The 12,032-nt window shown below is 43.9% G+C and overlaps 1 protein-coding gene across 1 annotated transcript in view; it reads left to right on the forward strand.

Moving 5' to 3' along the window:
• The window catches only part of OCA2 (OCA2 melanosomal transmembrane protein), a 305,845-nt gene that overhangs the window by 155,294 nt on the left and 138,519 nt on the right, over positions 1–12,032 (forward strand). The window contains exons 17-18 of the mRNA XM_081831883.1: positions 575–634; positions 1,231–1,335. Of these exons, the coding sequence (XP_081688009.1) occupies positions 575–634; positions 1,231–1,335 (165 nt within the window). The remainder of the gene's footprint in view (positions 1–574; positions 635–1,230; positions 1,336–12,032) is intronic.

The raw sequence follows: 12,032 nt of genomic DNA on the forward strand, positions 1-12,032 counted from the left end.
TGAAAAACAAACAGGGTTCTAGAGGGGAGGGGGGTGGGAGGATGGGTTAGCCTGGTGGTGGGTATTGAGGAGGGCACATTCTGCATGGAGCACTGGGTGTTATGCACAAACAATGAATCATGGAACACTTCATCTAAAACTAATGATGTAATGTATGGGGATTAACATAAGAATAAAATAAATAAATAAATAAATAAAAAGAAATTTGAAATGCAATTTACTTGAAAGACCTTCTATATGGAGTGACATTTCATTATGTACAGTTGAACAGTGCTCCTATACACCAATCCTAAAGAGATGGTATTCCATTCGAATGTAAATTTAATGTGGACAGTAACACAAATCAATGAGAAATTCCTGCCTGTGGTATTGTGCTTTCTTTTCAGTGAATCTGTGCCTATCTGATAGTAAATTATTTATAGACTGTGTATTTGAGTCTGATCCTTTATAAGACATGAGAACCTGGACCAGCCTTATGTTCACTTGTTTTCATTTTAAAGACATGTTTCTTTGAAAAAAATTGCATGTAGTCTCAGTTTTAAACTGATTCTCATCATATATCCATTTCTTCTAGGCACTGGCACATCTCCACTTAATAGAATATGTTGGAGAGCAGACTGCTTTGCTAATAAAGGTACATTAAATACTGCAATAGAATGTGCTTCAGCCACTGTTACTTTGATTTTGTAAAAAAAAAAAAATCTGGTAAGAATAGGTCACAAATTATGTAAAAATTACAGCAGGGAACATTTTTTATCCTGTGTAGACTAGAGATGAAGGGAGACTTTTTCCAAAGAATAAATAATTACAGATGCCTGCCATTTTGCTATTAGCTTTCAGTTAAAACCATCTAAGGAGAGCAATAGAGACACCAGTGTTAGTAAGTGAATGCACAGCCCCAGGGCTCTGCAGGGAGATAAGATCTGTGTAACCAGTGTGTGCTGCCACCAAGAATGGGGCTACCATTCTCCCCTCCCCAGGGGCTGGTTGGCTTGGGGGTGGCTGGGAATCACTCTCCTCAGTTTCTTGTAGACCCAGCTGAGGCTCCCAGTATTAGCCAGGAAAGCCCAGGCTGGTTCTGTTTGCACACCTGGGTTTGCCTTGGTCTTTTCCTATGTGAAAGGAAGGACTGACAGCCCTGTGAGTCCCACATGTCCTACCATCCTCAGTGTGTGTGATTTATCAGTGCCGCTATGATACATAGCACTGCTATTATCTGCTCCTTTCCAGATGGTCCCAGAGGATCAGCGCCTCACAACTGCCATCATCCTGGTGGTCTGGGTTTCAGCCATTGCATCATCCTTGATTGACAACATCCCATTCACCGCAACAATGGTGAGTTGCACCATTCCTCCATGTGATAAGGACCCGACTTTCAGCCTGGACATGATCTGGGCCCACCAGAGGAAGCAGAGAATGAAACTTGTCCCTTTGCTGCGCTCATAGCTATAGAGGAGAGATATGGCAAAGCATGGGGCCAGCTGGGCCAGGGGTGCTGAGTCCACATTGCAGGCTGGAATCCATGGGCCTGCAGCTGCAGGGGGCAGTGCATCAGTAATTAGTTGTTTCAGGGTTAGCCCAACTGAGAGCTGCCACACCTCATGCAAAAGACAATCTGTTTATTTTTTTCTTTCTTAAAGAAAATTGTAAGATACCAAAGACAGGCTGGTTGAAGACATTCATCCTTTATTCCCTGTGAATACAGAAGCTGTTCTAACTGGCCTGTGTGGCTTCGAGTGCTTGGCTTGGGCAGGATTTTGAGTTCTCTGTGTGGTCCTGACTGCAGCTGAGATTGGGATACACATTAAAAGCCTTACTTATACAAGAATGATGAGCCCCATTTCTGCTGTGTCTTCTGACATCACTGATAGGTGTACAGCAGAATTGTGAATCCCTGGTGTGACAATGTAAAGGCAGGAATGGGAGCTTGCATATAGGAACCTGGGGTCCTGTCACGAACACCTGAGGTCCCAGGTGTGCTAAGCATATGTGAACACTCCTCATGACTGGATTCTGGACAGGGGAATTTTCTCTGTTCTTGTGATGTTGAGGGCCCAACTATACTCCTGCACAACAGCCTGTGCAAGGGGGCTCCCATGACATTCATCCCCTTGTATCACATTGAGAATCATGTGGGACCCTTGGGAGTAGAGCAGAGAACCTGGCAGTGAGGAGTAGGGCAGTGCTTCTCTCTCCCACAGGACCTTAGGCTGACCTGGCACTCGATGTCACTCACTCATTGCCTGAGATTGTCTGCAGGTCGGCTCTCTAGTTACCTAGCTATTATTCTTCCATGGTCTGGGTTTGGTAATTCTGAGCTGATTTTGTGGCTGTTATTACTTTATCATGAAGTCCTGAGTTAGAGAAGTTGCACAGATGTTGTAGAATGTCCTGGTTTGGGCTCAACAGGCACTGTCATAACTGTGGCTGTGATGCTGTGGCCGCACAGAAGGCCAAGGGCAGCGGCATTTCTCGAGCAGACTAAGGCAGCTGGGTGCTGGGCTTCTGAAATGCCAGGTCAGCTTGTGTGTGCCTTCCATTCTCAGATGAGGTAGTCTCCAGAAGACCCAGCGTGTGTGAACCCATGAGGCCACACAGTGTGGCCACAGCCAAACCCTGATCTGCCCTTGGGGCTCTGCATGTTATGAAGCTGCTACACCCTGCCTCCTGGGGAAGCTTCTAGGTTTCAGGACCCAGATCCTCTCTGGGAGTGGATGAGAGGGTACCTATTGTTAGAAATTTAAGCTCCTCCATTTTCTAAATACATGACACTTCTGATGTTTTCATTTTAACAATTAATTTTGTTACCTAAAATTGAAATTAAAAAAATCAAGAGAATCACGGAGGATAGTATAACCAATATCTGTATGCTAACCACCCAAAATGAGGAAATTCAAACATTCATTCTTTTTGCCTCGGGTTTTCTTGTTTGTTTTATTTTTAAGAAATAAAACATAGATCAACGTGACACCCTCTGTTCCATCCCTTAACCTCCAGGATCATGTCCATCCTTCCCTGTACTGAGAGGACTACCCCCATGAATCTGGGGCATATCCATTCCTTTGATGGTCCACTATGGAAGGGACCAAGGGAAAGATCTTGGCTTTGTGAGTCAACATGGACAGACACCAAATGCTGAGAGACCAAGGATACAGCTATTGCATAAATTGGCAGGCAGCTTTCTAAAACTGCCAAATCCGTTCTGTGACTCAGCAGGTTGGCAGGTGGTGTCCACAGTGGCTGCATCAGAGGAGAACATGGAGAGCCACCCAGGTCTTCACCTTAGTCTGGAGGGCCCAAACAGATCTGAAGCCACCTTAGTCTGGAGAACCCTAAGAGGTCTGGCTGGTGGGTGGAATTTTATGTTGGTGACATTCCCATGTTCTCAGCTTTGCTATTTTCCTGGGGGCTGAACAAGAAGACCCAAGAAAATTTTGTGAAAATACTGTCAGGTCAATACAGGGGTAGAGATAGGTTTGCCTGCCTGTGGCCATCAGATATGGCAGTGAACACACTGGAGCTGCAACCCAGGTCCCTGCTGCCCAGTGTGCAGAGGACACCCTGTTTCAGCCCAACCTCATTCTGCGGTGAGAAAACGCTCTGGCCAAAGTCATCCTCCATGTCAACATGACACATGTCTGTGGAGATTTTAACATGTGTGGAAACTTCATTAAAAAGGGTCAGAAAGCTGACGATGCATTCAGCATTTCCAATGACTAGGAATGCTGGCAGACGTGCTGGCAGGGAGACCAAGGCTGTGCCTGACAAGGTTGTGAGGCATCTACTCAAAGTTTCTTTAGAAAATTATGAGCATGATTCCATTATTCCAAGGCAGTGAGTTGGAGAGACAAAACAAAGCCCATCTCTTCCTGGGTGGTGTCTTCTCTCCGGAGTGTGTCTTTAGGTTGGGGGGGCATTCCTCCAGTAGGCATATTGTTAACTGTGGGCTGAGAGCGGCAGGTAGGAAGCACTATTCACATTTATTCATGGCATTTCTCTTCTTCCAATGGTCAGAGAAGAACACCAAATAATTTAGGAAATGCAAAAGACTTAAATTCTAACTGGCAGGATCATGCTATTGAATTTTTGCTTATTTCACAGTATCCAGAGTCAAAAGAACTAGATCATAGATGGGCTTATCTCTCTAATTTGGCTGGATGGGTCTTCAGTGAAAATTACAACATGAGCACAGCCAAGCTTTGGAAGAGCACCCCAGGGGTTTTTGGGATTAGATTTGCTCCTTTAAATTTTCCTTATTCCTTGGGCTCTCCCCTTCACTTTGGCTTTTGCTAATCTTTAATGGTAATACTATTAAACAATTATATATATAATTGTTATATATATAATATATAATAATATATATATAATATATAATACTATTAAACAATTATAAACATTATTAGGTCAACTTAATATTGATATTCCATCATTGTTTAGGGCAATCAGAACAGACATGGAGCCTCTGAATCAGGAAGCTTGAAGCCCTCTCTCTCCTAACTCTCTGTGTCATTGTTAATTCCTCACTTGCTTGGGGCAGAGCGGGGCCCAAAGGGCTGAGGCCGTGGGAGGCACTGGGGGTTTTGGATGGTGGTTCTCCATCAATTGGTTTGGAAATATTTCCTTTTTGTTTTGTCTTTAATTTTTAATTAATTAATTAATTAATTTTTAAGTAGGCTCCACACCCAGCATGGAGCCCAGTGTGGGGCTCGAACTTACAACCATGAGAGGCAACACCTGAGCCTAGATTAAGAGTCATACACTTAACTGACTGAGCCACTCAGGAGCCCCTTTAATTTTTATTTTTTTAATTGAAGTATAGTTAACATGCAGTGTTATGTTAGTTTATACAATATAATGATTCAACAATTCTATACATAACTCAATGTTCATAGCTTTGAGTGTATTCTTTTTTTTTTTTTTTAATATAGTTGACACACAATGTTACATTAGTTTCGGGTGTAAAACATAGAGATTTGACAAGTTTACACATTATGCTGTGTTCACCACAAGTGTAACTGCCATCTGTCCCAATACATTCCTATTATTATATCATAACTGTATCCTTTATGCTGTGCCTTTTATTTCCTTGATTTATTCATTCCATAACTGAAAGCCAGTATCTCCCACTCCCTTTCACCCATTCTGCCCAACCCCCTACCCTCCTCCCCTCTGGCAACCATCAGTTTGTTCTCTGTATTTTATAAATACATTTTATAAATGTATTATATAAATTTTATAAATACAGACCTATAGTCTGATTCTTTTTGTTTGTTTATTCATTTGTTGTTGTTGTTTTAGATTCCATTTATGAGTGAAATCATATGGTATTTGTCTTTCTCAGCCTTAACAAGTATTTCCATACACGGTAATTCCATTAACATCTGTGCCTCACCGTCCTTCCCCTTCCTGTCTACGGTTGATAAGGAGCTGTGGGAGCCACACATGAACTCAGACCTGCTTTTGTAGGCACCTTCTTAGGTCTCCCCAGTACATTATACTAGAGAATGTATTGGAAACCTGCAATACATCGCTAATGACTGAGAATTCCCTGACAACCTTTCTCCCTTTAAACCTTATCTTTTCAGCCTCTTTTGCTTGAACAGGAAGAATTCTCAGGCTATTTTCAAGTTAGAATGTGATTATTCTTGTCCTGGATGTTGAATTCAAAGGATGGTAATTTATGCACATAATTTTGTGGGTTTTCTCTGACTTCTTGGCTCCTCATCATTATCTGTATTATCATTCAGCCTTGATGAAAGTCAGTTTTTCATGGCATGTTCTCATGTACCTTTTTCCTTTAGGTCTTTGTAGTATCCTCCCTGCTAGCTGCCCTGCAGGAGGTGCTAGGGCAGAGGGCAGACTGCTGTAACCCCTGACAAAGAAAAATGCTCTTGCAGGGTATTAAAAGTCAGAAGCATTTCACATTTGCTTTTGTTATTTACATAATCTCATTTTGTTTTCATTCATCTTTTCTTTTTTTTTTTTTAAGATTTTTTATTTATTCATCTGACAGATAGAGAGACAGCGAGAGAGGAAACACAAGCAGGAGGAGTGGGAGAGGGAGAAGCAGGCTTCCCGCCGAGCAGGGAGCCTGATGCGGGGCTCGATCCCAGGACCCTGGGATCATGACCTGAGCCGAAGGCAGACACTTAACGACTGAGCCACCCAGGCGCCCCATTTTCATTCGTCTTTTCTTAAAACATCCAGGATCAAAATAATGTGGAGGGTCGAACCTGGTCCAGCAGATTGCAGTTGGGTTTAATAACATGAGCATTTGTAGCAATTAACAGTTCAGGTTCTGGAGAAGGTGGGTCTGGACTTGGTGCAAGCTGAGAATGCACTGGGTTAGAGAAACAGAAACGATAGCAGCAGAGAGATGCTGTTTTCCCCATTAGATTGGCGGAGCTCCTGCAGTTGGATCACTGTGGTACTGGCAGGCTGTCAGGTAGGAAGTCAGCCCCTTGGGGCAGTGCACGACTTCCTTGGGAGGGGCTTCCCCCTTCCCAAAAAGAATGGCCTCTGAGGGGCCCTGCAGTGCCTAGGCTGAGGGTCCTTCACCTTCCATGACCCGAGGACTGACGTCTACACTGCCAGATCCTAGCTCCATGGCACTCCATAAAGAAACAAGTCACACACTGGGGCACCAATAGCCTCAGAGAAGGTTGATCGCAGCATGTCCCAGAGACATAGGAAAACAATAAATTGTAAGAACAGTCAGGGAGGTTTTAATCATTGAACAAAAAATACTTTCTGGAACTAAAACCCATAACTTTTAAAAAATGTTGAATAATGAATTGAAGAAAAGTCAATGTTAGGCCTGAGTTAGTGGGTTTGAAGCCAAGTGAAAGAGCTAACTAAAAGTACAGAGCAAAAGTACAAAGGAACAGAATCATGAAAAAAGATAAGAGATTTGGTGAGACCCAGGAGACCAAGCATGGAATGATAGGAGCAATGCTAGGAGTTCCAGGAAGAAGAAAAGGAATGCATTGCATTGACAATGAGCAGCCCCTCCATCTCGAGTGGAGTCTGGGTGGCATGTACAAATGCATGCCTTGGCTACCCAGACCTGCCAAGTCAGAACCTGCACCTGGACAAGATGCTGGGTGACCACCTGCACATGTGCTGGGCTGGGCCAAGTCTTCATCCAGAGGTGTTCCCCTACCATTATCAATATGCCTGCCACTGCAGAACTACAATCCCACCCTCTCCACTCTCAGGATCCCCTGTGAAGATGCAAGCTGTCCTTAGTATTTGCCTGGGGCACATATTAAATCTCACATAAAAAGAATCTGACCAGGAGTGGGTAATTCCTCACAGGCCCAAGCACTTTCCCATCTATCAGAGATGGCTGGGACAAGTCTCTAGGTTGAGTGTCCAAATTTAATGTCTCACCTGGGGCAGTTCGCAGGCATCAGCAGCAAAATGACAACCATCAAGAGTGCTAGTTGGGGATAAGTGAACACTGACCCCAGTGGTGGTGGGTTTAAGGAAGGCAGGTGGTAGAGAGGGTAGGTGTGGTGGATTAGAGGAAGAGCAGGTGTGCTGGGCCCAGGGAGAGCAGCTGTGGGGGTGCAGGAAGGGCAGGTTGTGGGCATAGAGAGAGGGCAGGGTGCACTGGGTCAGAGGGAGGGCAATACCTGTCTGGCTGCGATGCATCTTCTCCCTGCAGGGAAGTAGGCTTGGTGTATGAACTTATTTGATTTTTCCAAAAAAAAAACCAGGTATCACTATTTTTCTATGAAAAATTCTCAACTCTCAAATGTTGATAATAAATTCAAATTTCAAAACTGACCCTGCTGGCTTCTGCACTTTACATTCTCTTTCACAGAACAGCCTCTCCTCTTGGTACTCACTGTGAGGTTACACTGGGTTGTCCTAGGACAGCTGTCCACCTGAAAAGTGCTGTGCCTGCCCCTTTGGCATTGCCCTGTGCCCCAGAACAGCCCCTTGCCCTGAGAACCACTGCTACTTCCTGTTGTTGCCTACCTGGGCCACCTCAGCCCCTCTCTGGGCATCTCCTGCCTCGTGTCTCTTTCATTCCTATAAGAGACAGCCTAGCCAGCCTCCCTTTAATTGTTAATTCTCCTGCACTCAGTCAGGAGCCATCCCTCCCAGGGTCCCAGATCAGATGCCCATTGTAGGGGTTAGAGGTCACGCAGCAAGACATGTGTCCTCCTGCTCAGATATCTGAAAAAGAGCTTTATATGTATTTTTAGATGAATTAATACTACAGTATTTAAACATAAGTGTATAGATTTAAAAGAATGATGGAATGCTTTTGTTTAATAATGTCAATATATGCTAGCAATTACATTCTTGGCAACTATTTTAAATTAGGATGACAAATTTTACCTATCAACTTAAAATGTATGAGCTAGCCACATTTTTTTTTTCAGAATTCCTTGGGGACAGCTGAAGTGACTAGCCCAGAGGTGGGCACTCAGCTGGTCTTCTTGTACAGTGCTGTGTGCTGGGCTGATGCAAGTAACGTTTCATGGGGTAAGGTGATGGCTGTCCTAGGATTACCCTGCAGCAATATCAAGAAAAGAAGTTGTTTTGTGCAGACCCAAAGCCAAACCAGCAATCTCAGGGGAACACAGAGTGTCTGGGTTCAGCACACCAGGCAGTGTGTGTAGCCCTGGCAGGCATCCCAATGGGCCTTGATGTAGGCAGCAGTCCAACCTCACCTGTGTTCCTCCCTGTGTTGGGGATCACTTGGGGCTCAGCTGGGATCAGTCCAAGCAGAGCCTTTCCCAACACCTGTGTGATTTTCAACATCCACCGGGCCATGATCCAGGAGTCTCTTAGTCTCTTTCCATGGGTCCTCCATTGTCTAGGACATCCATTGTCTAGGACTGAAAGCAGCTCACTTTGATGATGTATGGAAGATCTGGAAATTGATTTCCTTTACACCACCCATGTGCTTTAGCTTCCTTAAAGTCTTTGTGTACCCCCAAAGAGAAATGTAACCCAGTTCTGGACCCTGCTCTAGAGGTTGTTGTTGCTGATAACTTTGTGACCCAAGTCAACAGCCCTTCCGGCTGACCAGCCCTCCTTTACACTCTCTTTCCTCCTTAAACACCTATCTGTCATGACTATTATTAAGATTATCTCTGTGTATTAATCCTCAACTCCCTTGCCTCTGTTTGGCTTCACAGTCTTCCTTTGGCTAAGTACCACCTGTTGCCAGGTTGAGCCTGTCCCCTGCCTCCCCACCCCACATGCACAGAGGAGCCGAGCAGCAAGCACCTGTGTTTTTGCCATCTTGCTCCCAGCCATAGCACTTCCGTCATGGTTGCCTGCCACACAACTTCTCCCTGGGCCTCATCCTCCCAAGACTCTTGACGACTTCTGCACACCTCTTATCTCTTTGAGCCTCCAGTGCCCTTCCCTTCCTTCCTAGCAGTTGATAACCTTGCTTCCCCTTTGTGACGAGATAAAAGCAGTCATGTGGGAGGTTACACAAGCAGTGACTATTGTGGCTGCCTGGGGCATCCTACCTTCCTTCCAGTTATATGGAGGGGATTCCTATTCTCAGTGGAGGCCAGCCCCTCCACCTGGCACCAAAGCCACAGTTCTTTCCTGCATAATTTATTTTTCACTCTCCACTACATCATTCTTATCAAGATCTAAACACGCTGCCATCTCTCTCTCATGAAGACCCTCAGTGAGACATGCATCTCTGTGACTCCCTTCCCTTTCCTCTACTTCCTTTAACAACCAAACTCTTTGAAAGCACTATCTATCCTTGCCATCCTCGTCTTGCTGTAATCCCTCTTCATTTTCCTCTTGACCCCACTGCAAGACTTCATGGTATTCACCCTTGTGATAAATCCAGTGATGCTCCTGGTTCTCTTCTAACCTGGCCTGTCAGCAGCACGTGGTGGAGGCAACCTCTCTGCTCCTTGGGATCCTTTACATGTCTGGCTCCTCAAGATTCTTCTCCTATCTGTGCAGCCACTCCTCCTTGGTCTCCTTCCATAGGCCTCTTCACCTTCCAGCTCCCAAACACTGGACTCAGTTCTGGCCACTTCATTTCCTAGACTCATTGCAAGTGGTTTCATCCAAGCTCATGCTCTAAATTCCACCTACTCCTGGGCTTCTTTGGGGCTCAGGTATCCCAGTTGCCCCCTCACCTCTCCACTGAGATGCCTCCATTGAGGCATCTCAAACTTAACATGTCCCAAACCAAATCCTGATTCCATCCTTCCCCAATCTTCCCCACTTCCATAAAAATTTCATTTTCTCAGTTTCTCAGGGCCCCAAATCTTAGAACCAGCCCAAGCCCTTGCTCTTTCTTATAACATATAGCCAGCTGCCCTTTGAAACTTTTAAATATGGCCAATTTCCATAGTCTTTACCACTGCCCCCAAATCCTAGCCAACATTCCCCACCTGTGTATTGCAGTCACCTCCAAATTGTTCTGTTTCCACTCTTGCTCCACCCCCAAGCATCCATTCTCCACTGAGGAATCCCACTTCCCTCAGCACAACTCAGAGTCTTGCAGTGACTACATGCCTTACCGATCTGGCAACCATCACCTCTGATTTCACTTCCTATCACTCTTCTCTTTGTCCATTTAGCTCCAGCTACACTGGCCTTCTTAGCTTTCCTTGGACATGTCAACAAGCTCCTGCCTTAAGGTCTTTGTACTTTCTATTCTTTCTACCTGAGACTCTTTGCACAGATCATTAGGAGCTTGGTCTTGCCTCCTCATCTTATATTAAGTTTTCTTAAAATATTGCTCAGTACTAAAGTGATGCCCCCCTTATCTCCTTTGTGCTTATTTTTTCTCCATAGCACATAATTCCACCTAACATTGTGTATTTTACTTGTTTTGATCTGTTTAGTTGCTTAATGTTTACCTTTAAATCAAATTACACATTCATATAAAGTGCTAAATCAATCTAGAATTCTTATTAAAAAATAACACTTTTATATAACCTTCATCTCATCTCATTTTCTTGTGGAAAACTTTGTCATCATTTGCTGCTTTTTAATTTTATTTTTTGTTTCTTGAATGATGTTATCTGTGTTTCTACTCCTTCTGTGGCCTTGTCCTCTTTTGCCTGCGTCCTAGCATCTTTCCATTTGTCTCATGTTTGGAGAGGCAATGACTTCCTTAAGTTCAGGCTTTTGGTGCCAGATTTCATAAGGGATATTGGTATATAGTTTTCTTGTAGTGTCTTTGCCTGGCTTTGGTATCAAGGTAATGCTGACTTCATAGGATGAGTAAGGAAGTATTGCATCCTCTTTAGGTTTGGGGATACTTTGAGAAGGATTGGTGTTAATTATTCTTTAAATATTTTTAATTTAAAATGTTAAAACATTTCTTAAATGTTTTAAATGTTTTGTAAAATTCACCAGTTTGGAAGTGTTCCCTCCTTTTCAATATTTTGGAAGATTTTTTCAATATTTTTTTATTATGTTCAGTTAGCCAGCATATAGTACATCATAAGTTTTTGTTTAGTGTTCACTGACTCATTAGTTGCGTATAACACTCAGTGCTCATCACCACACATGCCCTCCTTAATACCCATCACCTGGTTACCCTATCCCCCTACCCCCCTCTCTTCTGTAACCCTCAGTTTGGTTTCCAGAGTCCAGAGTCTCTCATGCTTTGTCTCCCTCTCTGATTTCTTCCCATTCAGTTTTCCCTCCCTTCCCCTGTGGTCCTCCACACTATTCCTTATGTTCAACATATGAGTAAAACCATATAATAATTGTCCTTCTTTGCTTGACTTATTTCACTTAGCATAATCCCCTCCAGTTCCATCCATGTCAATGCAAATGGTGGGTATTCATCATTTCTGATGGCTGAGTAATATTACATTGTATATATAGACCACATCTTCTTTATCCATTCATTTGTTGAAGGGCATCTCAGCTCCTTCCACAGTTTGGCTATTGTGGACATTGCTGCTATGAACATTGTGGTGCATGTGCCCCTTCTTTTTACTACATCTGTATCTTTGGGGTAAATACCTAGGAGTGCAATCACTGGGTCATAGGGTAGCTCTATTTTTAACGTC

This window comes from Leptonychotes weddellii, chromosome 9, assembly GCF_054177405.1.
Source record: "Leptonychotes weddellii isolate Sample4059 chromosome 9, ASM5417740v2, whole genome shotgun sequence".
In the NCBI taxonomy this organism is placed as follows: Eukaryota; Metazoa; Chordata; class Mammalia; order Carnivora; family Phocidae; genus Leptonychotes; species Leptonychotes weddellii.